Here is a 26741-nt window from a genome sequence, read left to right as displayed (position 1 = left end):
TCGCCCCCACCCCTCTCCTCGCCCCCACCCCTCTCCTCGCCCCCACCCCTCTCCTCGCCCCCACCCCTCTCCTCGCCCCCACCCCTCTCCTCGCCCCACCCCTCTCCTCGCCCCCACCCCTCTCCTCGCCCCCACCCCTCTCCTCGCCCCCACCCCATCTCCTCGCCCCCACCCCTCTCCTCGCCCCCACCCCTCTCCTCGCCCCCACCCCTCTCCTCGCCCCCACCCCTCTCCTCGCCCCCACCCCTCTCCTCGCCCCCACCCCTCTCCTCGCCCCCACCCCTCTCCTCGCCCCCACCCCTCTCCTCGCCCCCACCCCTCTCCTCGCCCCCACCCCTCTCCTCGCCCCCACCCCTCTCCTCGCCCCCACCCCTCTCCTCGCCCCCACCCCTCTCCTCGCCCCCACCCCTCTCCTCGCCCCCACCCCTCTCCTCGCCCCCACCCCTCTCCTCGCCCCCACCCCTCTCCTCGCCCCCACCCCTCTCCTCGCCCCCACCCCTCTCCTCGCCCCACCCCTCTCCTCGCCCCCACCCCTCTCCTCGCCCCCACCCCTCTCCTCGCCCCCACCCCTCTCCTCGCCCCCACCCTCTCCTCGCCCCCACCCCTCTCCTCGCCCCCACCCCTCTCCTCGCCCCCACCCCTCTCCTCGCCCCCACCCCTCTCCTCGCCCCCACCCCTCTCCTCGCCCCCACCCCTCTCCTCGCCCCCACCCCTCTCCTCGCCCCCACCCCTCTCCTCGCCCCCACCCCTCTCCTCGCCCCCACCCCTCTCCTCGCCCCCACCCCTCTCCTCGCCCCCACCCCTCTCCTCGCCCCCACCCCTCTCCTCGCCCCCACCCCTCTCCTCGCCCCCACCCCTCTCCTCGCCCCCACCCCTCTCCTCGCCCCCACCCCTCTCCTCGCCCCCACCCCTCTCCTCGCCCCCACCCCTCTCCTCGCCCCCACCCCTCTCCTCGCCCCCACCCCTCTCCTCGCCCCCACCCCTCTCCTCGCCCCCACCCCTCTCCTCGCCCCCACCCCTCTCCTCGCCCCCACCCCTCTCCTCGCCCCCACCCCTCTCCTCGCCCCCACCCCTCTCCTCGCCCCCACCCCTCTCCTCGCCCCCACCCCTCTCCTCGCCCCCACCCCTCTCCTCGCCCCCACCCCTCTCCTCGCCCCCACCCCTCTCCTCGCCCCCACCCCTCTCCTCGCCCCCACCCCTCTCCTCGCCCCCACCCCTCTCCTCGCCCCCACCCCTCTCCTCGCCCCCACCCCTCTCCTCGCCCCCACCCCTCTCCTCGCCCCCACCCCTCTCCTCGCCCCCACCCCTCTCCTCGCCCCCACCCCTCTCCTCGCCCACCCCTCTCCTCGCCCCCACCCCTCTCCTCGCCCCCACCCCTCTCCTCGCCCCCACCCCTCTCCTCGCCCCCACCCCTCTCCTCGCCCCCACCCCTCTCCTCGCCCCCACCCCTCTCCTCGCCCCCACCCCTCTCCTCGCCCCCACCCCTCTCCTCGCCCCCACCCTCTCCTCGCCCCCACCCCTCTCCTCGCCCCCACCCCTCTCCTCGCCCCCACCCCTCTCCTCGCCCCCACCCCTCTCCTCGCCCCCACCCCTCTCCTCGCCCCCACCCCTCTCCTCGCCCCACCCCTCTCCTCGCCCCCCCCCTCTCCTCGCCCCCACCCCTCTCCTCGCCCCCACCCCTCTCCTCGCCCCCACCCCTCTCCTCGCCCCCACCCCTCTCCTCGCCCCCACCCCTCTCCTCGCCCCCACCCCTCTCCTCGCCCCCACCCCTCTCCTCGCCCCCACCCCTCTCCTCGCCCCCACCCCTCTCCTCGCCCCCACCCCTCTCCTCGCCCCCACCCCTCTCCTCGCCCCCACCCCTCTCCTCGCCCCCACCCCTCTCCTCGCCCCCACCCCTCTCCTCGCCCCCACCCCTCTCCTCGCCCCCACCCCTCTCCTCGCCCCCACCCCTCTCCTCGCCCCCACCCCTCTCCTCGCCCCCACCCCTCTCCTCGCCCCCACCCCTCTCCTCGCCCCCACCCCTCTCCTCGCCCCCACCCCTCTCCTCGCCCCCACCCCTCTCCTCGCCCCCACCCCTCTCCTCGCCCCCACCCCTCTCCTCGCCCCCACCCCTCTCCTCGCCCCCACCCCTCTCCTCGCCCCCACCCCTCTCCTCGCCCCCACCCCTCTCCTCGCCCCCACCCCTCTCCTCGCCCCCACCCCTCTCCTCGCCCCCACCCCTCTCCTCGCCCCCACCCCTCTCCTCGCCCCCACCCCTCTCCTCGCCCCCACCCCTCTCCTCGCCCCCACCCCTCTCCTCGCCCCCACCCCTCTCCTCGCCCCCACCCCTCTCCTCGCCCCCACCCCTCTCCTCGCCCCCACCCCTCTCCTCGCCCCCACCCCTCTCCTCGCCCCCACCCCTCTCCTCGCCCCCACCCCTCTCCTCGCCCCCACCCCTCTCCTCGCCCCCACCCCTCTCCTCGCCCCCACCCCTCTCCTCGCCCCCACCCCTCTCCTCGCCCCCACCCCTCTCCTCGCCCCCACCCCTCTCCTCGCCCCCACCCCTCTCCTCGCCCCCACCCCTCTCCTCGCCCCCACCCCTCTCCTCGCCCCCACCCCTCTCCTCGCCCCCACCCCTCTCCTCGCCCCCACCCCTCTCCTCGCCCCCACCCCTCTCCTCGCCCCCACCCCTCTCCTCGCCCCACCCCTCTCGCTCGCCCCCACCCCTCTCGCTCGCCCCACCCCTCTCGCTCGCCCCCACCCCTCTCGCTCTCCCCCTTCCCCATGCTGACAGGTGCTGGCTGCGAGTGGATAATTACTTCATCTGGAGTTTCATTGGACCCGTGTCCTTTGTTATTCTGGTAAGGAACAAATTCTGCTACTGACTCTGTGTGTGTGTGTCTGTGTGTGTGTGTGTGTGTGTGTGTGTGTGTGTGTGTGTGTGTCAGTCAGAGTGTGTGTGTGTGTGTCAGAGTGTGTCTGTGTGTGTCAGAGTGTGAGTGTTCACAGTGAAACATCAGAGGCGTACCTGGCAGTGCCCTGTTCCCTGGCTGCTCCGGGAAGGCTGAGATTTTCCTGGCTGTGATTTGCGTTGCTCTCTCTCCCTGGCAGATGAACCTGGTGTTTCTGATGATCACCCTCCACAAGATGGTGCGAAGTAACAGCTCGCTGAAACCTGATTCCAGCCGGCTGGAGAACATCAAGTAGGTGATTGCTCGGGCATCCAGCGGAGAGGGAGCCGGGGAGATGGCAGTGGGAGGGGGATGGGAGAAGGCTGGACTGGAGTGGGAGTACAGTTGGGTGAGGAGATCCCAGAGGGGGAGAGAATCTTCTCGATAGAGGGGGGAGTCTGACTGGAATCGACTCGGATTGAGGGTTGGTTATTGGAGAGGCCCCTCCATTTTAGCTCTCCGCTCAATTGGAGAGTCAGGCGGAGGGATTCTATTGGCTGCTGGGCAGGGATCAGCGATTATTTCATTGGACGAGATGCTCGGGTGAGGCATTTCATTGGCTGCTGAAGGGTGAGGTCATGATCGCAGAGTGTGATTGGATTGTTGAGGGTTGGGAAGGGGCTTTTGGATGAGGGGATAAAGACTCAGTAATGAGTGGGGGTGGTGGGGGGGAGGTAACTGACAACTGTACCCCCCCCCCTCACCCACCCACCGACCCCTCTCCCGCCCACCCGGAAACAGCCAACTCCTCATGGGAAAAATACGAGCTCTACCCGTCCAGAGGGTGGCAGGAGGCTGGGTGTTGGCCACAAGGCCCTCACACCCACCAGATCTCAGGCCCTGCCTTCCTGTAGGCCCCATTTAGAAATGGTTCAGGTTTCCAATGGGTGGGAGTGCAGGCACAGTGAGAGTGCACACTGGGGGAGTCTGCGTGCCCTTGCCAGGGGTGGACAGGCCCACTTCTACCCTCGGGTGCTGAGGAGGAACTCTCCTTTTCCCTACCCCCCGCCCCACTCCGACACTCTATCATAGAACATAGATCCCGCCAGTGCAGAAAGAGGCCCTTCGGCCCATCGAGTCTGCACCGAACACAATCCCACCCAGGCCCTACCCCCATATCCCTACATATTATACCCACTAATCCCTCTAACCTACACATCCCTGGACACTAAGGGGCAATTTCTTAGCATGACCAATCAACCTAACCTACACGTCTTTGGACTGTGGGAGGAAACCGGAGCACCGGAGGAAACCCACGCAGACACGAGGAGAATGTGCAAACTCCACACAGTGACCCGAGCCGGGAATCAAACCCAGGACCCTGGAGCTGTGAAGCAGCAGTGTAAACCCACTGTGCCACCGTGCTGCCCAGGGTCCTATCTCAGGGTCACAGACACTGGCCTAGCCAGCGACGCCCACACCCCATGAGTGAATTAAATCTACCGATATATTTTCGGACATACCAATATGTTTCCAGGTCAGGATGGCGAGTGGCCTGGAGGGGAACCTGGTGATGGTGTTCCCTCGTGTCTGCTGCCCTTGTCCTTCTACATGCTGGAGGTCAGGGGTTTGGTAGCCTTGGCCAGTTGCTTTAAGGGACCTTGCAGATGGGTGGAGCGGTGGTCAGTGTGACAGAACACATTGTGTGGCCGTGCTTAAAAAAATCACCACCCCCTGGCACCAATGCAGATATCTGCTTTCACTTGTGACTTGACCGAGGCTGTTGAGTGTCGTTTGCCAGTTACATTGGACTTTTTAAGTCACCCCTTAAAGCCATGTGTTCCAGAGTACGCTGCAGTTTGATCAAGACAGGAGGTCAGATCCACCCACTGTCCTGGGACACTCTGTGCTACGATGCAATACCAAATATCTCCCACCAGATGGAGGTCACGGGCTAAGAGAGTGGCAAAGATTGAGGCCCCCTCTGGCCCGCTGCCCATATTTACTTATCTGCTTTACAAACAAAATCATAAATGCGCCATTTATCGCTGCAGCATGCTACGGTGCAGAGGGACCTCGGGGTCCTTGTGCACGAGTCGCAAAAACCCAGCCTACAGGTGCAGCAGTTGATCGAGAAGGCGAATGGGATGCTGGCCTTTATAGCGAGGGGGATAGAATATAAAAGCAGGGAGGTCTTGCTGCAACTGTACAGGGCAGCTGGAGTACCGTGTGCAGTTTTGGTCGCCTCACTTACGCAAGGATATTTTGGCCGTGGAGGAAGTGCAGAGGAGGTTCACTAGGCTGATACCGGAGATGAGAGGGTTGGACTATGAAGAGAGACTAAATAGACTGGGTCTGTACTCGTTGGAGTTTAGAAGGATGAAGGGGGATCTTATAGAGACATATAAGATAATGAAGGGGATGGATAGAGTAGAGGTAGAGAGATTCTTCCCACTTAGAAAGGATAGCAGGATGAGAGGGCACAGCCTCAAGATAAGAGGGGGTCAGTTTAGAATGGAGTTGAGGAGGAACTTCTTCACTCAAAGGGTGGTGAATCTCTGGAATTCTCTGCCTGTTGAAGTGGTGGAGGCTACCTCGCTGAATATATTTAAGTCACGGGTAGATAGGTTTCTGATAGACAAGGGAATTGAGGGTTATGGGGAGAAAGCGGGAAAGTGGAACTGATCCACTTCAGATCAGCCATGATCTTATTGAATGGCGGGGCAGGCTGGAAGGGCTAGATGGCCTACTCCTGCTCCTATTTCTTATGTTTTTATGCTCTTATCACATCTCCATTGACGCTAGGTTGATTGGCCATGCTTAAATTGCCCCTTAGTGTCCTGAGGTTAGAGGGACTAGTGGGTAAAATATGTAGGGATATGGGGATAGGGCCTGGGTGTGATTGTGGTCGGTGCAGACTCGATGAGCCGAATGGCCTCTTTCTGTGCTGTAGGGTTTCTATGATTCTAAACCCCAAGCTTCCAAACCTCTCAGCTCCAAACGGGGCACAGTTCTGTCTCCCTGCTGTATGCCACAGCGTTGCCATCTAACCATGGCACACTGTATCCGGTCTTTGTTTCCTGTCTTATTGTTCAAACCCAGCACTGTCCTTTCCAACTGCCATCAAGTACTTAGTTCAAAATCATAGAATCCCTGTTGTGCAGGAGAAGGCCATTCAGCCCATCAAGTCTGCATCTACAACAATCCCACCCAGGCCCAGCCACATTATCCCATGTATTTACCCAAGCTAATCTCCCAACATTAAGGGGCTATTTTAGCATGGCCAATCCACCTAACCTGCATCGGAGAAAGAAACCCACGCAGACATGGGGAGAATGTGCAACCTCCACACAGACAGTGATCCGAGCCAGGAATCAAACCCAGGACCCTGGAGCTGTGAAGCAGCAGTGCTAACCACTGTGCTACGTGTCACCCATTAACACTGCAATGAAGTTACTGTGAAAATCCCCTCGTCGTCACACTTCAGTGCCTGTTTGGGTACGCTGAAGGAGAATTTAGCACGGCCAATGCACCCTAACCAGCACGTCTTTCGGACTGTGGGAGGAAACCCACGTAGACATGGGGAGGACTTGCACAGAGACAGTGACCCAAGCCAGGAATCGAACCCAGGTCCCTGGCACTGTGAGGGAGCAGTGCCAATGACTGTGCCACCGTGTAATGTAACAAAATAATCTAATGAAATGAGAATGTTTTACAGGCGAGTACCTTGGTTTGGCCGAAATTATATGTCTGTCTAAGTTGTGCATGTTGATTGGTGTCCTTTCTTTTGATCCACAGGCGATTCGGTCCGCCTTGTTGTCCAACAAGGGGCATACACGCGGTGGGTCGTGCGAGGGCTGCTCTTGGATGTTGTTTCGAGAGTTGCCTAGTGCTTCACGTTGTTAGTGTACGCTTAAACTGGACCAACTGACAGGCAACACGACAGCTCAGTGACTATCACTGTTTGCTGTGCAGTTACATGGATTTGGGCCGGCGTCTGTGGGAGTTTGCGCATTCTCCCCGTGCTTGCGTGGGTTTTCTCCGGTTCTCTCTCCACCCCCCCCCCCCCCCCACCCCCCCCCCCCACACACACACACACACCCCTCACACGTGCTCTTAGGCTGATCGGTGCTAAAAAAAATTGTCCCTAAATTAGTCATCCCTCAATCTTCCCCAATAGGCGTAGACAAAGGTCATGGGTAGAGGAGGGCGCTCTCAATGTTAAGATGCCTGCGCAGGCTCGTTGGGCCGAAGGGCCTGTTTCCCGTGCTGTGTTGGTCTTTGTTCTATAGCCAGCTTCTCTTGGAGTCACTACGACGTTAACGAATTCTCCTTTCCATCGCCGCTCATTACTCTTTGACTAACTGATACTTCTTTCTGTTGTCTTTAAGGTCCTGGGCCCTGGGTGCCATCGCTCTCCTGTTCCTGCTGGGTCTTACCTGGGCGTTTGGCCTGATGTTTATTAACGAGGAGTCTATGGTGATGGCCTACCTCTTCACCACGTTCAACGCCTTCCAGGGAATGTTCATCTTCATTTTTCACTGCGCTCTCCAGAAGAAAGTAAGACTTTCCTCGTGAAGACCATGAATTTAATCTTCGGTAAAGTACACTGGAGTTCAGGGTCGTAGCGTGATTTGCCCGTAGCTTTCACAGCAGGGAACAGGCAGGATGTGTAGACAGAAACCCATTTCCGCTTGTTGGGAAGTCATTGACAAGGAGGCATAAGTTTAAAGTTTATTTTTTAGCCACAAGTAGGCTTACATTAACACTGCAATGAAGTTACTGCGAAAATCCCCTAGTTGCCACACTCCTGTTCGGGTACACTGAGGGAGAATTTAGCCAAAACACTCTAACTAGCATATCTTTCGCACTGTGGGAGGAAAGCACTGGAGTAAACCCACGCAGACATGGGGTAAACATGCAAACTCCACACAGACAGGGGGCGGCACGGTGGTTAACACTGCTGCCTCACAGCACCAGGGACCCGGATTCGATTCCCGGCTTGGGTCACTGCCTATGTGGAGTTTGCACATTCTCCCCGTGCCTGCATGGGTTTCCTCCGGGTGCTCCGGTTTCCTCCCACAATCAAAAGATGTGCAGATTAGGTGGATTGGCCATGTTGAATTGCCCCTTAGTGTTAGAGGGGGTTAGGGCCTGGATGGGATTGTGGTCGGCGCAGATTCGATGGGCCGAATGGCCTCCTTCTGCACTTTCAGGGATTCTATGACAGGGACCCAAGTCGGGAATCGAACCCAGGTCCCTGGCGCTGTGAGGCAGCAGTGCTAACCACTGTGTCACGTGGTATAAATTGGAGCCTGACCTCTCATTAGGAAACAGTTCGGCTCTGAGCTTCAGAGGAGTGCGAAACACGGTTAGAATGCCAGTCTACTCTTTCTCAGTTACTGCCCATTTCTCACCCGAGACAGGAGATCAGGGCTGAGACAGCAGTGGAATGGGTGGCAGGGTGGGGGGATTGAATGAACCGGACGAGGGCAGGGGATAAAGCAAAGTTGGGTTGGGGGTGGGGAGGCAGCAGTGCTAACCAGCCTTGTGCATTAGGCGCATTGGTCGTGCTAAATTCTCCCTCAGTGTACCCGAACAGGCGCCACAGTGTGGCAACCAGGGGATTTTCACAGTGACTTCATTGCAGTGTTAATGTAAGCCTGCTTGCGACACTAATAAATAAACCGCAATCGAACCCAGGTCCCCGGCGCAGTGAGGCAGCAGTGCTAACCACTGTGCCACCGTGCCACCCTTTATGGGGTGAGGGTTCTGTCAGCAGCTCAGATAGGGCTGTGGGGTGCGGGCACAGACGTTAAGAGAGTTTTTTCGGACTGTGTACTGTAACCAGCGCTGGCAACAACAGATTTGTAATGATGAGGCTGGCACTACATTCACCAGCCGGGCACCTCTCCCAGTTCCCAGCCAGGCAACAGCTGCTGCTTAACAAACCAGAGACAAATGTCTTAATTGTGCCATCTGATCAGCCCAAGTTGCTGGGAAACAGCGAGGATAACCTCCTCCCAGTTCCTGGTTGGCTGTAGCCGGCAGGCCGGTGAGCGCGCCCTGTGGTGTGAGACGGGAATTACACCCAAAGCAGGAACATGTCTGATGGGAACTGACTGGGGTCCAGACACTGTCCAGCTGTACAGTTGGCCGAAATTCATTCCCCGCCTGGCTCCCTACCCAGCCCCCGGATCAGGAAATCGAAGGAAGCCGCTCTATTTTCGTTCAGCTACCAAATAAAGTGGCACGGTGGTTAGCACTGCTGCCTCACAGCGCCAGGGGCCCGGGTTTGACTCCCGGATTGGGTCACTGACTGTGTGGAGTTTGCACATTCTCCCCGTGTGTGTGAGAGTTTCATAAGATCTAGGAGCAGGAGTAGGTCATCTAGCCCCTCAAGCCTGCTCCACCATTCAATAAGATCATGGCTGATCTTTTCATGGACTCAGCTCCACTTACCCGCCCGCTCACCATAACCCTTAATTCCTTTACTGTTCAAACATTTATCTATCCTTGCCTTAAAAACATTCAATGAGGGAGCCTCAACTGGGCAGGGAATTCCACAGATTCACAACCCTTTGTGTGAAGAAGTTCCTCCTCAACTCAGTCCTAAATCTGCTTCCCCTTATTTTGAGGCTATGCCCCCGAGTTCTAGTTTCACCTGCCAGTGGAAACAACTTCCCTGCTTCTATCTTATCTATTCCCTTCAGAATCTTATATGTTTCTGTAAGATCTCCCCTCATTCTTCTGAATTTCAGTGAGTATAGCCCCAGTCTACTCAGTTTGTCCTCATAAGCCAAACCTCTCAACTCCGGAATCAACCTAGTGAATCTCCTCTGCACCCCCTCCAGTACCAGTATATCCTTTCTCAAGTAAGGAGACCAAAACTGTACACAGTACTCCAGGTGTGGCCTCACCAGCACCTTATACAGCTGCAACATCACCTCGCTGTTTTTAAACTCCATCCCTCTAGCAATGAAGGACAAAATTCTATTTCCCTTCTTAATTACCTGCTGCGCCTGCAAACCAACTCCTTGAGATTCTTGCACAAGGACACCCAGGTCCCTCTGCGCAGCAGCATGCTACAATTTTTTACCATTTAAATAATAGTCCATTTTGCAGTTATTCTATCAAAATGGATGACCTCACATTTACCAACATTGTACTCAATCTGCCAGACCCTCGCCCACTCACTTAGACTATCTATATCCCTTTGCAGATTATCTATATCCCTCTGCACACTTTGCTCTTCCACCCATCTTAGTGTCATCTGTGAAGTTTGACACACTACACTTGGTCCCCAACTGCAAATCATCTATGTAAATTGTAAACAGTTGCAATCCCTACACTGATCCCTGAGGCACACCACTTGTCACTGATCACCAACCAGAAAAACACCCATTTATCCCCACTCTTTGCTTTCTGTTAGTTAATCAATTCTCTATCCATGTTAATACATTACCCGTAACACCATGCACCTTTATCTTATCTATTTCCTCCGAGTTCTCTGGTTTCTTGCCACAGATGGCTGTGCTAAATTACCCCTTAGTGTCCAAAGATGTGCAGGTTAGGTGGATTGGCCATGCTAAATTGCTCCTTAGTGTTCAAAGATGTGTAGGTTAGGTGGATTGGCCATGCTAAATTGCCCCTTAGTGTTCAAAGATGTGCAGGTTAGGGGGAATTAGCTGGATAAATACTTGGAGTTAAAGGGAACCGGTCTGGGTGGGATTGCCCCTGAGTGTCAGGGGGATTACATGTGGTTACAAAGACAGGGCTCAGGTAGAATTGTGGTTGGTGCAGACTCGATGGGCCGAATGGCCTCCTTCTGCACTGTGGGGATTCTGTGATTCTATGAAAGCAGCAGACTGAGGTGGGGGGTGGGGGGGAGGTTCTTTGCGAGTGCGTGCAGGGGGAAAACGTGAAGATCAGCACTCGACTGCTCACCTCATCCCCCATCCTTACACCAACACCTCTTCCCTCACCCCCAGTTGAAATAGAAAGGGGAACCCAAAGACCTGGCAGAAAAAGTAGACCGTTCGGCCCGTCGAGTCTGTTCTGCCATTCAATGACATCATGTCTGACCTGATGTGATAACTCCACTTTCCCTTGATTCCCTTATTGACTTACAATCAAGCCATTCAGCCCTTCACTCCTGGTCCACCTTTCAATTAGATCATTGGTCGATCTGGACCTTAAATCCACTTTGGTTCCATAACTTTTAATAACTTAGAATCCTACAGGAGACCATTCGGCCCATTGAGGATGCACTAACAACAATCCCACCCGGGCCCTATTCCCATAACCCCATGTATTACCCTAGGTAGTGCCTTTGGACACTAAGGAGCAATTTAGCATGGCCAATCCATTTAACCTGCACATCTTTGGACTGTGGGAGGAAACCCACGCAGACACGGGGAGAATGTGCAAACTCCACGCAGTGACCCAAAGCCAGGAATTGAACCCAGGTCCCTGGCATTGTGAGGTAGCAGTGCTAACCCCTGTGCCATCGTGCTGCCCTTATCAGCTCTCTCATCTATCAGAGAAAATGTTTTAATTGCTTCTCATCTGGCGACACGATGGCACAGTGGTTAGCACTGCTGCCTCACAGTGCCAGGGATCCGGGCTCGATTCCCGACTTTGGTCACTGTCTATGTGGAGTCTGCACATTCTCCCCGTGTCTCTGGGGTTTCCTCCCACAGATGTGCATGTTAGGTGGATTACGTACAAGATGATTAGAGGTTTAGATAGGGTGGACAGTGATGGCCTTTTTCCTCGGATGGAGAAAGCTGGCATGAGGGGACATAGCTTTAAATTAAGGAGTGGTAGTTATAGGACGGATGTCAGAGGTAGGTTCTTTACCCAGAGGGTGGTAAGGGTATGGAATGCCCTGCCTGCTGCAGTTGTAGATGCGCCAAGTTTGGGGGCGTTTAAGAGGTCCATGGATAGGTTTATGGATGGAAAGGGAATGGGTTAGGTTAGAGGGTCATTGCTTTTTTCTTAATTGGTCGGCTCAACATCGAGTGCCGAAGGGCCTGTTCTGCGCTGTAACGTTCTATGTTCTATGGCCATGCTAAATTGCCCCTTCATGTCCCAAGGTTAGCAGGGTGGGGTTACAGGGATCGGGCCTGGGTGGCATGATCTGTCAGAGAATCCATATAGGCTTGATGGGCTGAATGGCCTCCTCTTGCATTGCAGGGATTGTAAAGAGGATCAGGCCCTTCAAGCCTGAACTGACTTTAGTCAGTAAGATCAAGATTCAACTGCACCTTTCTGAACTATCCCCATGTCCCCAATAGGGACATATTCGGCACAACTTTGTGGGCCGGAGTGCCTGTATTGTGCTGTAGTTTTTCTATGTTTCTCCATTTCCCTTGTTATACGTACACCTGCCCACTTCCCTCTTGAATAAACCCAATGACAGAATTCCCACAGCTCTTGTGATAGAGAATTCCAAAGATTCCCAACGCTTCAAGGGAAGAAATTTCTCCTGGTGTTGGTTTTAAATGGGCAACCTCTTATTCTGAGACTGTGAACCCAGGTTCTAGATCTCCCAATGACACTGAATCCCTACAAACTCCACACAGACAGTGACCCAAGGCTGGCATCGAATCAGGGTCCCTGGCGCTGTGAGGCAGAAGTGCCAACCACTGTGCTTTTCAGTGTCTGACCTTTCATAGAACATAGAACACTACAGCACAAACAGGCCCTTCAGCCCACAAGTTGCGCCGATCACATCCATACCTACCAGGCCATAGAAATACCTATAACTCTCAATCCCATTAAATCCCATATACTCATCCAGAAGTCTTTTAAAAGACCCCAGCGAGTTCGCCTCTACCACCACTGACAGCAGCCGATTCCACTCACTCACCACCCTCTGAGTGAAAAACTTACCCCTGACATCTCCTCTGTACCTGCTCCCCAGCACCTTAAACCTGTGTCCTCTCGTAGCGACCATTTCAGGCCTGGGAAATAGCCTCTGAGAATCCACCCTATCTATTTCTCTCAACATTTTATAAACCTCTATCAGGTCGCCTCTCAATCTTCGTCTCTCCAGGGAGAAGAGACCGAGCTCCCTCAACCTATCCTCATAAGGCATGCCTCCCAATCCAGGCAACATCCTTGTAAATCTCCTCTGCACCCTCTCAGTAGCTTCCACATCCTTCCTGTAGTGAGGCGACCAGAACTGCGCACAGTACTCCAAGTGGGGTCTGACAAGGGTCTTATAAAGTACACTAAGCTTTTTTTCAACCTGCTTCAATCAGATGTGCAAATTAGGTGGATTGGCGATGCTAAATTGCCCCTTGGTGTCCCGGGATGTGTAAAATAGAGGGATTAGCAGGGTCAATGTGTGGGGTTGAGGGGATGGGGCCTGAGTGGGATTGTTATCGGTGCACACTCGATGGGCCAAATGGCCTCTTTAACGTTAAAGTTGATTTATTCATCACAAGTAAGACTTACATTAACACTGCAATGAAGTTACTGTGAAATTCCCCTAGTCACCACACTCTGGTGCCTGTTTGGGTCAATGCACCCTCTGCACTGTTGGGATTCAGTCATGGATGAAAAGTTTCTCAACCCCATTCTCCCGCCTTTTCCCCGTAACTTTTGATCCCCTCACCAATCAAGGACCTCTCTATCTCTGTCCTAAATGCACTCAATGACCCGGCCTCCACTGCCTTCCGTGGCAATGAATTCCACGCGTTCACTACCTCCTCATCTCTGTTCAAAAGCAGCGGTCTCCAAACTCCGATCCGAATGCGGCCCGCTGCGGGCCGTAATTTGGAGACCCCTGTTCTAAAGGATCACCCCTTTACTCTGAGGCTGTGCCCTCGGATCCTAGTCTCGCCTGGAGATGGTAAGAATATTGGTCGAGGCTCCAATGTTCTGAATATCATATGGCTGACCAGATTCTCTCCTTACCCTTACCGCCAACCATTGACGTGTTTGGAAGGATTTGTAGGTTGACACTCAGCCTTTTTGACCATGAAGCATTCTTCTTGATATTAAAAATAACAAGTTAGGCACCAAAGTAAGCCAAGATCATGTTGCAACTGTACAAAACTCTGGTGCGGCTGCACTTGGACGATTGCATACAGTTCTGGTCGCCGCATTATAAGAAGGATGTGGAGGCATTGGAAAGGGTGCAGAGGAGGTTTACCAGGATGTTGCCTGGTATGGTGGGAAGGTCTTATGAGGAAAGGCTGAGGGACTCAAGGTTATTTTCATTAGAGAGAAGAAGGTTACGAGGTGACCTAATTGAGGCATACAAGATGATCAGAGGGTTAGATAGGGTGGACAATGAGAGCCTTTTTCCTCAGATGGTGATGGCGAACACGAGGGGACATAGCTTTAAATTGAGGGGTGATAATTATAGGACGGATGTCAGAGGTAGGTTCTTTACTCAGAGGGTAGTAAGGGCGTGGAATGCCCTGCCTGCAGCAGTTGTGGACTCGCCAACTTTAAGGGCGTTCAAATGGTCAGTGGATAGGCATATGGATAACATTGGAATAGTTTAAGTTAGAGGGTCATAAGATTGGTTCCACTGTCGGCGCAACATCGAGGGCCGAAGGGCCTGTACTGCGCTGGAATGTTCTATGTCCTAAGGTCTAGCAGAGGCCAAGTTCATTGAGGATCAGCTAAACCACAGGGTAAATGCTATTGAGTTAGGCCTCAAAGTCAGCACTGACTGGTTTGATGTGATTTATTATTGTCACATGTATTAATATACAGTGATGTGGAGATGCCAGCGTTGGACTGAGGTGGGCATCGTAAGGAGTCTCACAACACCAAGTTAAAATCCAACAGCTTTATTTATTATCACGAGCTTTCGGAGCACTGCTCCTTCATCAAGTGACTCACAACTTGTTGGAATTGAACCTGGTGTTGTCAAACCTTCCTGTACTCAAATTGGCAATTGAGTTTCCTACGTTCCCCCAGTGACTACACTTCAAAACATATTTCATTAGCTAATGGGTTATCCTGATGTCTTGAAGGTACTTTATCCAAACTTTACTTTTCTTTCACTTTGATTTGATTTATTATAGTCACACAGTAAAAAGTATTATTTTTATGCGAAGTACAGACAAAGCATACCATTCATAGAGAAGGAAAGGAGAGGACAGAGTACAGAATGTAGTGTTACAGTCATAGCTAGGCTCTAGAGAAAGATCAACTTAATGCGAGGTGGGTCCATTCAAAAGTCTGACAGGGAAGAAGCTGTTCTTGAGTCAGTTGGTACGTGACCTCAGACTTTTGTATCTCTTTCCCGACGGAAGAAGGTGGAAGAGAGAATGTCCGGGGTGCGTGGGGTCCTTAATTATGCTGGCTGCTTTGCCGAGGCAGTGGGAAGTGTAGACAGAGTCAATGGATGGGAGGCTGGTTTGTGGGATGGATTGGGCTACATTCATGGCCTTTTATGGTTCCTTGCGGTCTTGGGCAGAGCAGGAGCCCATACCAAGCTGTGATACAACCAGAAAGAATGCTTTCTATGGTGCATCTGTAAAAGTTGGTGAGAGTCAGAGCTGACGTGCCAAATTTCCTCAGTCTTCTGAGAAAATAGAGACATAGGTGGGCTTTTGGCTGGGCTATGGCTAAGTGGGTGCTCTGGCCATGGTGAGTGGGTGCCTTTGAGGTCTAGATCTCCCTCCAAGCTACATCCATCCAATCGCAACTGAAATGAACTGTTCCTTTTGCCTCACAGTCCAATACCTCTGAGGAACGTTGCACACTGTGAGCTGATCCATTGTAACCTCATTTTCATTCTCTCTGTTTCTCTCTCCCCCACCAGGTGCACAAGGAGTACAGTAAGTGCCTGCGGCACGCTCACTGCTGCAGCCGCCCCACTGCCGGCGTCTCCCACGGCAACCTGAAGACGTCTACCATCCGGAACAGTAGCCGGTACTACACTGGTACTCAGGTACAGAATGCTGCGGCGAGCAGGAGGATGGCTGAAAAGGTCATTTTTTGACAGGGTCGTGTCTGGTTAAATTGTGTTGTTTTCCGTTTTCTCAGACGATCGGTTCTTCCGCAATCAGGCGCCAATACAACCCTGACCAGCTAGGCCCCAGTGTAAAGCCTGCCCAGCTAGGCCCCAGCGTAAACCCTGCCCAGCTAGGCCCCAGTGTAAACCCTGCCCAGCTAGGCCCCAATGTAAACCCTGACTAGCTAGGCCCCAGTGTAAACACTGACCAGCTAGGCCCCAGTGTTAACACTGACCAGCTGGGCCCCAGTGTAAACACTGACCAGCTAGGCCCCAGTGTAAACACTGACCACCTGGGCCCCAGTGTAAACACTGACCAGCTAGGCCCCAGTGTTAACACTGACCAGCTGGGCCCCAGTGTAAACACTGACCAGCTGGGCCCCAGTGTAAACACTGACCAGCTGGGCCCCAGTGTAAACACTGACCAGCTGGGCCCCAGCGTTAACACTGACCAGCCTGGGCCCCAGTGTAAACACTGACCAGCTAGGCCCCAGTGTAAACACTGACCACCTGGGCCCCAGTGTAAACACTGACCACCTGGGCCCCAGTGTAAACACTGACCACCTGGGCCCCAGTGTTAACACTGACCACCTGGGCCCCAGTGTAAACACTAACCAGCTAGGCCCCAGTGTAAACACTGACCAGCTAGGCCCCAGTGTTAACACTGACCAGCTGGGCCCCAGTGTAAACGCTGACCAGTTAGACCCCAGTGTAAACGCTGACCAGCTGGGCCCCAGTGTAAACACTGACCAGCTAAGCCCCAGTGTAAAGATTAAGAGCTAGGCCTCAATGTAAACTTTGAGAGCTAGGCCCCAGTGTAAACATTGACCAGCTAGGCCCCAGTGTAAGGCCTGACCAGCTAGGCCCCAGTGTAAACACTGACCAGCCTCAACTGCAACAAGTTCAGTATTTATGTTGTGCAAATCATTCTATAAAAAGAGCAAGTCTTTTCATCAACTAGGGAGAGGTTGATTGCCCCTGTCCCTCATCTGCTCTTAATGCAGCATCCCTTTCTTAATGTTTGGTGACAACCTCGCCTTCCTAGAAACTGCCCCCTAATAGGCTCCCCTACTGGGGAGCCACTTGCTTCTGACATTGCGAATAACCCCAGTCCTAAAATGTGCTTCTGGTGGACCTATGGCCACCAGTATTGTCTGGCCACAGAAAGAGATTAACTGGAGCAATTGTTCTATTAAACCAATCAAATTTATCCCTGGCTTCAAAAGCAGCTCACTCTACATACACTCCACTTCCCAGAAAATCCCACCCCTCCCCCCCACCACCCCCGTTCTCTACATTCCAGTTGGGTCAATATTTCAGTGCTGGCTTGTTGCTAGAATGCTGCAGCCTCGTGTTTTTTTTGCCTTGGGCCTATTGTTAGCTGAATTCTCAGCCTCGGGCCTATTGTTGGCTGAACTTTCAGCCTCAGGCCGTTTGTTAGCTGAATGCTTCAGCCTCGGGCCTGTTGCTGGGTGGATTCTGAAGCCTCAGGCCTGTTGCTAGGTAGATTCTGAAGCCTCTGGCCTGTTGGTAGGTTGACACCGCCTTCTCAGGCCTGTTGCCAAGTGGATTCTGCAGTCTCAGGTCTGTTGCTAGGTAGATTATGCAGCCTCAGGCCTGTTGCTAGGTCAATACCACAGTCTCAGGTCTGTTGCTAGGTGGATCCTGCAGTCTCAGGCCTGTTGCTAGGTAGATTATGCAGCCTCAGGCCTGTTGCTAGGTCAATACCACACTCTCAGGCCTATTGCTAGGTGGATTCTGCAGTCTCAGGCCTGTTGCTAGGTAGATTATGCAGCCTCAGGCCTGTTGCTAGGTCAATACCACAGTCTCAGGCCTGTTGCTAGGTGGATCCTGCAGTCTCAGGCCTGTTGCTAGGTAGATTATGCAGCCTCAGGCCTGTTGTTAGGTCAATACCACAGTCTCAGGCCTATTGCTAGGTGGATCCTGCAGTCTCAGGCCTGTTGCTAGGTCAATTATGTAGTCTCAGGCCTGTTGCTAGCTCAATACCACAGTCTCAGACCTGTTGCTAAGTGGATTCTGCAGCCTCAGGCCGGTTGCTAGGTCGATACCACAATCTCGGGTCTGTTGCTAAGTGGATTCTGCAACCTCAGACCTGTTGCTAGCTCGATACCACAGTCTCAGGCCTGTTGCTAAGTGGATTCTGCAGCCTCAGGCTGGTTGCTAGGTCGATACCGCCACTTCAGGCCTGTTGCTATCTAAGATACAGTCCTCATCCCAGGCTGCCCTGCCTGCTTCATCTTTTATTTCTCTGAAAACCTCCCAAATTTTTCTCTCTCGAGTGCTAATGGAAGAGAGCAATGAGAGCTGAGATAGTGGGAGGGACACGGTATGGTTTTATTTGCCCTTAGCTCCCGCCTGACAGTTCTATTCTATGCTCAGGCCATTGTCTGCATGGAGTTTACACATTCTCCCTGTGTCTGCGTGGGTTCCCTCCAGGCATTCCGGTTTCCTCCCACGGCCCAAAGATCATAGAATCATAGAACCCTACAGTGCAGAAAGAGGCCATTCGGCCCATCGGGTCTGCACCAACAACAATCCCACCCAGACTTTAACCCCATATCCCTACATATTATTACCCGCTAATCCCTCTAACCTACGTATCTCAGGATACGAAGGGGCAATTTTAGCATGGCCAATCAACCTGACCCGCACATCTTTGGACTGTGGGAGGAAACCCACGCAGACACGAGGAGAATGTGCAAACTCCACACAGACAGTGACCCCGAGCCGGGAATCGCACCCAGGACCCTGGAGCTGTGAAGCAGCAGCGCTAACCACTGTGCCACCCACAGTTGTTGGTCACGTTGATTGGCCCTGGTAAATTGATCCTGAGTGTCGGGGGGACGAGCTAGGGTAAATGCATGAGGTTTTGGGGATAGGGCCTGGGTGGGATTGTGATCGGTGCAGACTTGATGGGCTGAGTGGCCTCTTTCTGTACTGTAGAGATTCTACGATGATTTTATTCGGTAAGAACTCAACTCTACACAACATCCTGACTTGGAAATTATATTGACCACACCATCACTGTCACTGGGTCAACGTCTTGGAACTCGCTCCCTAACAGCACAGTGGGTGTACCTACACGTCATGGACTGCAGCCGTTCAAGGCGGCTCAGCCTTCATCTTCCCAAGCTAGGGACTGACAGGAAATGATGGCCTAGCCAGCGACAGCCGCATCTTGTGAAAGAATAAATTTTTAAACATCTAGGGCAGCCATTCTTGAATCTAAAAACCTGCTCCTTATTTTTTATTTACATGGATGCTGGGAGCCATCGTCTGAGAAACCGTGGTGATGTGCATTGTTCTCGCTTTCCGACACCCCCATGCTTTAGCAGTGCAGTTCTCTGTCCTTGTGTCTGCTCTGTACTGTGCTTTTTTTCCCGCATCTCCGTCCAGGGCGGGTTAATCATGGTCGATCACCCCCTGTCCAAGGTGCGATGCCTGCTGGTAGGAGCCACCCAATGAGAGTTACTGCTGTCATAATGCTGAGGGGAAGGGTGCTCTGTTTCAGTGTGATGGTGGGGTGTTAAACCCACCTGCAGCCATTAGCGTGGAGGATTGCTGCAGCTTTGGGCCTCTTGCTATGTCCATGCTGCAGTTTGGGGTTGTTGCTAGGCCAATGCTGCAGCCTCAGGCCCGTTACTAGGCTGATGCTGCAGCCTTGAGCCTGTTGCTACGTCGATGCTGATGCCTTGGGCCTGTTCTTAGGTCAATGCTGCAGCCTTGGGCCTGTTGCTAGGTCAATACTGCAGCTTTGGGCCCCTTGTTGTGTCTATGCAGCATTTTGGGGTTGTTGCTAGGCCAATGCTGCAGCCTCAGGCCCATTACTAGGTCGATGCTACAGCCTTGAGCCCGTTTCTAGATCAATGCTGCAACCTTGGGCCTGTTGCTAGTCAATGCTGCAGCCTTGGGCTGGGTCAATGCTGGAGCCTTGTGCCTGTTGCTATGTCCTTTCAGCAGCTTGGAGTTGGTGCGAGGCCAATGCTGCAGCCTCAGGCCCGTTGCTAGGGCAATATTGCAGCCTTACTCCTGCTGCTGGGTCGACCCTGCAGCCTCGGGCCTGCTGCTGGGTCGACCCTGCAGCCTCGGGCCTGCTGCTGGGTCGACCCTGCAGCCTCGGGCCTGCTGCTGGGTCGACCCTGCAGCCTCGGGCTGCTGAACTCTCAGATCAGAATGAACAGTGGTTTAACCCAAGGCGGATTAAATTTGAGATGAAGGGACAAGATATCCATGCATATTAGACTGAGGTGGCAATGTTATAGATACCCGTAGGCAAAGCACCAATACCAAGGGAATCAGCAAGTCGGGCAGAGGTGTCACCAGTGTTTGTTAACAAGTTGGGGGGGTTGTTTCATCTTCCGTGGAGTAGGATTCATGGCTATATTTTTAACCCCCTTCCCTTAACACATCATGGCAAAAGAATGACAATCCCACTGCCCTCCCATAACCTGTTATTTCATGTTTATTCATTTGCTTCTGAGAAGACCCAAGAATTGGATTTGATTTGATTTATTATTGTCACATATATTAGCATACAGGGAAAAGTATTGTTTCTTGTGCGCAATACAAAGCATACCGTTCATTGAGAAGAAAGGAGGGAGTGCAGAATGTAGTGTCATAGCTAGGGTGTAGAGAAAGATCAACTTAATACGAGGTAGGTCCATTCAAAAGTCTGACAGCAGCAGGGAAGAAGCTGTTCTTGAGTCAGTCGGTACGTGAACTCAGACTTGTATCTTTTTCCTGATGGGAGAAGAGAGAATGTCCGGGGTGCATGGGGTCCTTGATTATGCTGGCAGCTTTGCCGAGGCAGCAGGAAGTGTTGACAGAATCAATGGATGGGAGGCTGGTTTGTGTGATGGATTGGGCTACATTCGTGACCTTTTGGAGTTCCTTGCGGTCTTGGGCAGAGCAGGAGCCCATACCAAGCTGTGATACAACCAGAAAGAATGCTTTCTATGGGGCATCTGTAAAAGTTGGTGGGAGTCGTAGCTGACATGCCAAATTTCCTGAGTCTCCTGAGAAAGTAGAGGCATTGGTGGGGCTTTCTAAATGATAATGATGGCATAGATATCGGAATAAAGACAGTCCAGGAGAACCACCTGATGCAAATTGAGCATCAACTGTGACTTAATGGTCAATGCTCGCCCCTCTGAGTCCAAAGATTGAGGTCCATAACCCTAAAGATGTAATTCAGACTGACCCACACTTTCAGATGCAAATTTTAAACCAATCTCTCCTCTCCATTGAATGTCAAAGATCCGAAGGTATAATCTGGCAGAGGTGACAATCTGTCCCTGGTGTCTGGTGCTAATACCTGAACCAAAGGCTACCGACTTGCCAGACCGCTTACTTGGCCCTGTTCGGCCAGCTTAATCAACCTTGCACCCTACCCTTGAAATATTAATTTTTCTTTTCAACATTATTAGTGAGCCCAGACTTGTCTGAGCGCCATGCTGGTGGATGTCCTCACCAGCAAGGATCACATATGGCCCCCAGAAATGAGCTGGTCAGGGGCAGGACCAGCCTGACACACTGGCACTGCCCACCAGATACCCTGGCACTGCCAGTCTGCTACCCTAGCAACATCTGACAGGCACTCTGGCACTGCCCACCTGGCACTGGGCAATGCCACAGGGTGGGGCCCAAAGGAAAGCAATGAGCAGGGCCTGGAGGGGAAGTAGGAGCTCCATTAGAGGCTGCGCACACTGAGTTGGAATTGCTGGGACAATAGTCATCTGGGGAGGTGTCTATAGGGGCAGTAATCGGCCAGGGTGGAGGGGGGGGTAACTGAGGCAGTGATTAACAGGGGTATAGGGAATTAGGGGTGGCATTTGGGGCAGGGGCTACATTTGGGGGATTGGCAATTGGGGGGCTGCATTCAAGGATGTGTTTGGAAGGCTGGGGGGGTGGTGGTGTGATGAATGGGGAGGCAATCAGTGGATGTTGAGGGGGGGGCGAGGATGTAGGACGATGACCAGGGGAGGGAGTGTGGAAGGGGAAGTGACAATCCCCCAGTGCACTTTGTGTGTTCACGGTGCAATGGGAGATCAGGGTGCTTGCACAATAGCACCCTCTAATAGTCTGCAGCCAGCTTCCCAGCATGAATAGACTCACTCCACTCCCCCTACTGGTGAGAATCACATTTGGGATTCCTCCCCCCGCCCCCGCCCCCGCCGCCCCCCCGAGTGCCATAAGATAGTGTCTGGGAGCTCGGATGATTCCCGTTTTCTCATTCATTTAGAATTCTTTTGGTAAGATGGCAAATCTCTAACAACAGATTATCTGGTCATTCCCACATTACTGTTAATGGGAGCTTCCTGTGCGCAGTTTGGTCATTGCATTTCCTTCAGTCAAAAAAACTCAACACTTCAAAAGTGCTACATTTGTGGCAAGTGATGTCCGGAAAATCATCCCTCATCTCAGTTCTCATAGGAATTCTCAGAGAGGTCACTGCTCATGGATATTCATTCTACAAAAGCAGGGAAAGGTTACTGCACAGAAGGAGGCCATTCAGCCCCTCCTTCCCCACCAGCCCAAGAACACCCAGCTTGCCTTTTCTAATCCCACCCTTTGTACCCAGCCCAAAGCTCTGTAGCTGAAGATTGAAAAATTATCCTTAGGGATCACAGGTGGATAATCTTGTGCCAGAAATGGAAGCCAAGACGGTTCAAGCATGTTTCACGTTTCGCTGTGGTTTGTTACTGCAGTTTGTCTCTCTACCTGTGCTCTGGTTTCCCCCTCTCCCCCCACCGCACCCTCCCCGCCAACTGGTGGCAAACTTTCACACCTTGAACTAATGAACCGTGGCCTCCCCTTACAGAGTCGGATTCGGAGAATGTGGAACGACACCGTGCGGAAGCAGTCGGAATCTTCCTTCATGGCGGGAGACATCAACAGCACTCCGACCCTCAACAGAGGTGAGCCCCCCCCCCCCCCCCCCCACGCACAGTGGCTTCGGTCGCGGAACGTGGATACGTGTCCGTGGGTGTTGTAGGGTGGGGTATTGGGGGTGAGCGTCGTGGGCAGCAGGAGGATGGGGGAGGGTCAGTTGTCCGTACGGAGATTACAGAGCTGTTCCTGATGGTTGCCAGCATGCTTTCATACCAATGGGGTGAGGAGGATGGTTAAGAGGGGTTGAGGGGTCAGAGTCATCGTTCTCTGCAGTCTGGCCCTTGAATTGTGGGCAACTCAGCCCTGTTCATCTACCGAGTTTGGCGGCTTGAGAAGGACTGCCCCGAACTCTCCCCAATGTTTTAAAATTGGCTCCATCTCTCTTCCTCCCGTCTCCACCTCCATTCCTCGTGTCTCCAACCCTCTTCCTCCCATCTCCACCTCAATTCCTCATGGGTGCCTACCCCACTTCTTCCTGTCTCTTCCTCCCATCTCCACCTCAATTCCTCATGGGTGCCTACCCCATTTCTTCCTGTCTCTTCCTCCCATCTCTACCTCAATTCCTCGTGTGCGCCTACCTCACTTTCTTCCTGCCTCAACCTCTCTTCCTCCTATCTCCACCTCAATTCTTCATGTGTGCCTACCTTACTTCCTCCCATCTCCACCCCACTTCCTCCTGTCTCTAAGTTATACTGTTTCTCTTCTCCCCCCCCTCTAGGAACCATGGGAAATCACCTGCTGACCAATCCCGTCCTGCAGCCTCGCTCTGGCGCCAGCCCCTACAACACGCTACTGGCCGAGTCCGTTGGCTACAGCGCTCCCTCGCCCAACGTCTTCAGCTCACCAGGTTGGGAACGCAACTTCTTTCTGACCCCTCAGCCCAGTCACACAACCCCAAATAGCCCTCTGCTGGTTCGGAAATCCACCTGACAGTTGCACTTGTCCAGGTCGCACACCCTAGCATTCAAAACCGGCCATCATTCACTCCATAAAGCACTGAGGACGGTGACGGCGCTATGAGAATTTAAAACGAGGGAGAATTTAGCACAGCCAATGTACCTCACCAGACTTTCGGAGGAAACCCACGCAGACACGGGGAAAACACGCAGACTCTGCACAGACAGTGACCCAAGCTGGGAATCGAACCCAGGTCCCTGGTGCTGTGAGGCAGCAGTGCTAACCCACTGTACCATCCTGTGTGACAATCAACCTCTGCATTTACCTAAATGACAGCACTGACTAAATTTTAAAAGTACTTAACGGGCATTCAGGTGTCTTGAGATAACAAAAGGAACTTTCTAAATACAGGTTCTTCCACCCATGCTGACGATTAAGGGAACAAAGCTCCCTATAACTGTCAGAATAAGTGTTGGTTATTTAGCAATGGAGGACTCCTATTGGTAACCGAGGATTGGGAGTTGTTACAGCTGAAAAGTTTGCAGGTCCCTAAAAGTCTAGGAAATATACAAGTTAAAATATGAGGTCCAGAGATTTCTTTTAACTGTGATTTGATTTTATTATTGTCACATGTATTAGTATACAGTGAAAAGTATTGTTTCTTGTGCGCTGTATAGACAGAGAAGGAAAGGAGAAAGTGCAGAATGTAGTGTTACAGTCAAAGCTAGGGTATAGAGAAAGATCAGCTTGATGCAAGGTAGGTCCATTCAAAAGTCTGACGGCAGCAGGGAAGAAGCTGTTCTTGAGTCGGTCAGTACGTGACCTCAGACTTTCCTGGGAAGAATATTCAAGAGAGAATATCCAGGGTGTGTGGGGTCCTTAATTATTCTGGCTGCTTTTCTGAGGCAGCGGGAAGTGTAGACAGAGTCAGTGGATGGTAGGAAGCAGTCCAATGGACATGATCTTGTACAGACACTGATAGATACCTGCGCAACATGATCCCCTTGGAGCCAGTTTACCCCGAGTTATTAATAACCTCCAAGCCTAGAGGTGTGCAGGTTAGGTGGATTGACCATGCTAAACGGCTCCAACACAGCTGTTGGAGTGACATGTCGCTGTTAAATTAATGATGGCTATCCGAGCACCAAAGCTGACCGTGTACACAATAAACAATTAACTAAACTTAGCGGCAATCAGCTTGTACCTCTGCTCGAATGTATTTACATTTTTAATTAATGTTCTGATTAAATGCCTGATTGAATTTGACTTTGCCATCTTATTGTTTCTTGTCTTTTTTCTCTCCCTGTGCTGCCATCTAGGGACCTACAGAGAGACAAGTACGCCAGTTAAGCTGCATCTCCTTCTTGCATGTAACTGTTCCACACTATAGACGCGGGTCTTTCAATACTTCTTAATGATCGCTTCTCCCTCTTCTCTCTAAAATTATTTCTTCAAATTAGTTCATGGGTTTATGGCGACCCAAACCTCCTGGAACTCCAATTATGGCCTCCCCGATACCCTCTCTGACCAGCTTTCTCAAGTTGGAAGATCTATGGATTGTGGTTCAAAGCAGAGCATGAATACATGGGACCCCCTCAGTGGCAGCTTAGCCATTTGCAGTGTGTCAGTCAGTTCTAAGCCAACAGCCATTTGCAGTGTGACTGTCAGTCCCAAATAAGAACATAAGAAATAGGAGCAGGAGTAGGCCATCTAGCCCTTCGAGCCTGCCCCACCATTCAATAAGATCGTGGCTGATCTGAAGTGGATCAGTTCCACTTGCCCGCTCTCTCCCCATAACCCTTAATTCCCTTGTCTATCAGAAATCTATCTACCCGTGACTTAAATATATTTAGCAAGGTAGCCTCCACCACTTCAACAGCAGAGAATTCCAGAGATTCACCACCCTTTGAGTGAAGAAATTCCTCTTCAACTCTGATCTAAACTGCGCCCCCCCCCCCTCCCTTATCTTGAGGCCGTGCCCTCTAGTCCTGCTGTCCTTTCTAAGCGGGAAGAATCTCTCTACCTCTACCCTATCCATCCCCTTCATTATCTTATACGTCTCTATAAGATCCCCCCTCATCCTTCTAAACTCCAACAAGTACAGACCCAGTCTATTTAGTCTCTCTTCATAGTTCAACCCCCTCATCTCCGGATAGGGGTTAAGGGGATAGGCTGTGCTAAATTGCCCCTTAATGTTCCTAAGATGGGTAGTTTAGGGGGATGGGCCATACTAAATTCCCCCATAGTGTCCAAAGATGTGCGGATTAGCCCAGCTAAATTGTCCCTTAGTGTCCCAAAATGGGTGGTGGTGGGGAGAATTAGTGGGGTGGGGGTTAGGGCCAGGGTCAGAGCGAGTTGGTGCAGACTGAGTGGACCAAATGGCCTCCTCCTGCATTGACGGGATTCTGTGATGACTTCATTCCCAATCATTGTAAAATTCATTCCCGTTCCCAATCGCTCCCCTTGCTTTTCCAATGATTCACCCCAGACCCTTCCTCTGACACGGGGCAGTTGCTCTCTGGGGGGGGAGGAGGGAGGAGGGAGAGGAGGAGGGAGAGGAGGAGGGAGGGGGGGGGAGGAGGGGGAGACACAATTGTGGGGGGGGGGGGTGAGAGAGAGAGACACAATTGTTGGGGGGGGGGGTGAGAGAGAGAAAGAGAGACAATGGCGGGGGGGGGAAACGGGGACAGACAGACCACAATGGGGGGGGGGGGGAGGAGAGAGAGACAGACCACAATGCGGGGTGGGTGGGGGGGGGGAGAAGAGAGACAGACCACAATGGGGGGGGGGGGGGGGGGGGGGGGAGAAGAGAGACACAATTGGGGGGGGGGGGGGGAGAAGAGAGACACAATTGGGGGGGGGGGGGGGAGAAGAGAGACACAATTGTGGGGGGGGGGGGGGAGAAGAGAGACACAATTGTGGGGGGGGGGGGGGGGAGAAGAGAGACACAATTGTGGGGGGGGGGGGGGGAGAAGAGAGACACAATTGTGGGGGGGGGGGGGGGGGGAGAAGAGAGACACAATTGTGGGGGGGGGGGAGGTGAGAGACACAATTGTGGGGGGGGGGGTGAGAGAGAG

At 53.3% G+C, this 26741-nt stretch overlaps 1 protein-coding gene across 1 annotated transcript in view; it reads left to right on the top strand.

The window, feature by feature from the left end:
* LOC145360920 (adhesion G protein-coupled receptor L1-like) overlaps positions 1-26741 on the top strand; it is a 243217-nt gene that overhangs the window by 181415 nt on the left and 35061 nt on the right. Inside the window, exons 15-21 of the mRNA XM_080216426.1 lie at positions 2774-2840; positions 3091-3182; positions 7262-7430; positions 15664-15792; positions 22697-22793; positions 23486-23614; positions 24984-25001. Coding sequence (XP_080072552.1) covers positions 2774-2840; positions 3091-3182; positions 7262-7430; positions 15664-15792; positions 22697-22793; positions 23486-23614; positions 24984-25001 — 701 coding nt within the window. The remainder of the gene's footprint in view (positions 1-2773; positions 2841-3090; positions 3183-7261; positions 7431-15663; positions 15793-22696; positions 22794-23485; positions 23615-24983; positions 25002-26741) is intronic.

The sequence above is a fragment of the Carcharhinus amblyrhynchos genome, chromosome 33 (assembly GCF_965287045.1).
Source record: "Carcharhinus amblyrhynchos chromosome 33, sCarAmb.v2.hapA, whole genome shotgun sequence".
Classification (NCBI taxonomy): Eukaryota; Metazoa; Chordata; class Chondrichthyes; order Carcharhiniformes; family Carcharhinidae; genus Carcharhinus; species Carcharhinus amblyrhynchos.
This window is presented reverse-complemented; position numbering and strand designations above follow the sequence as displayed.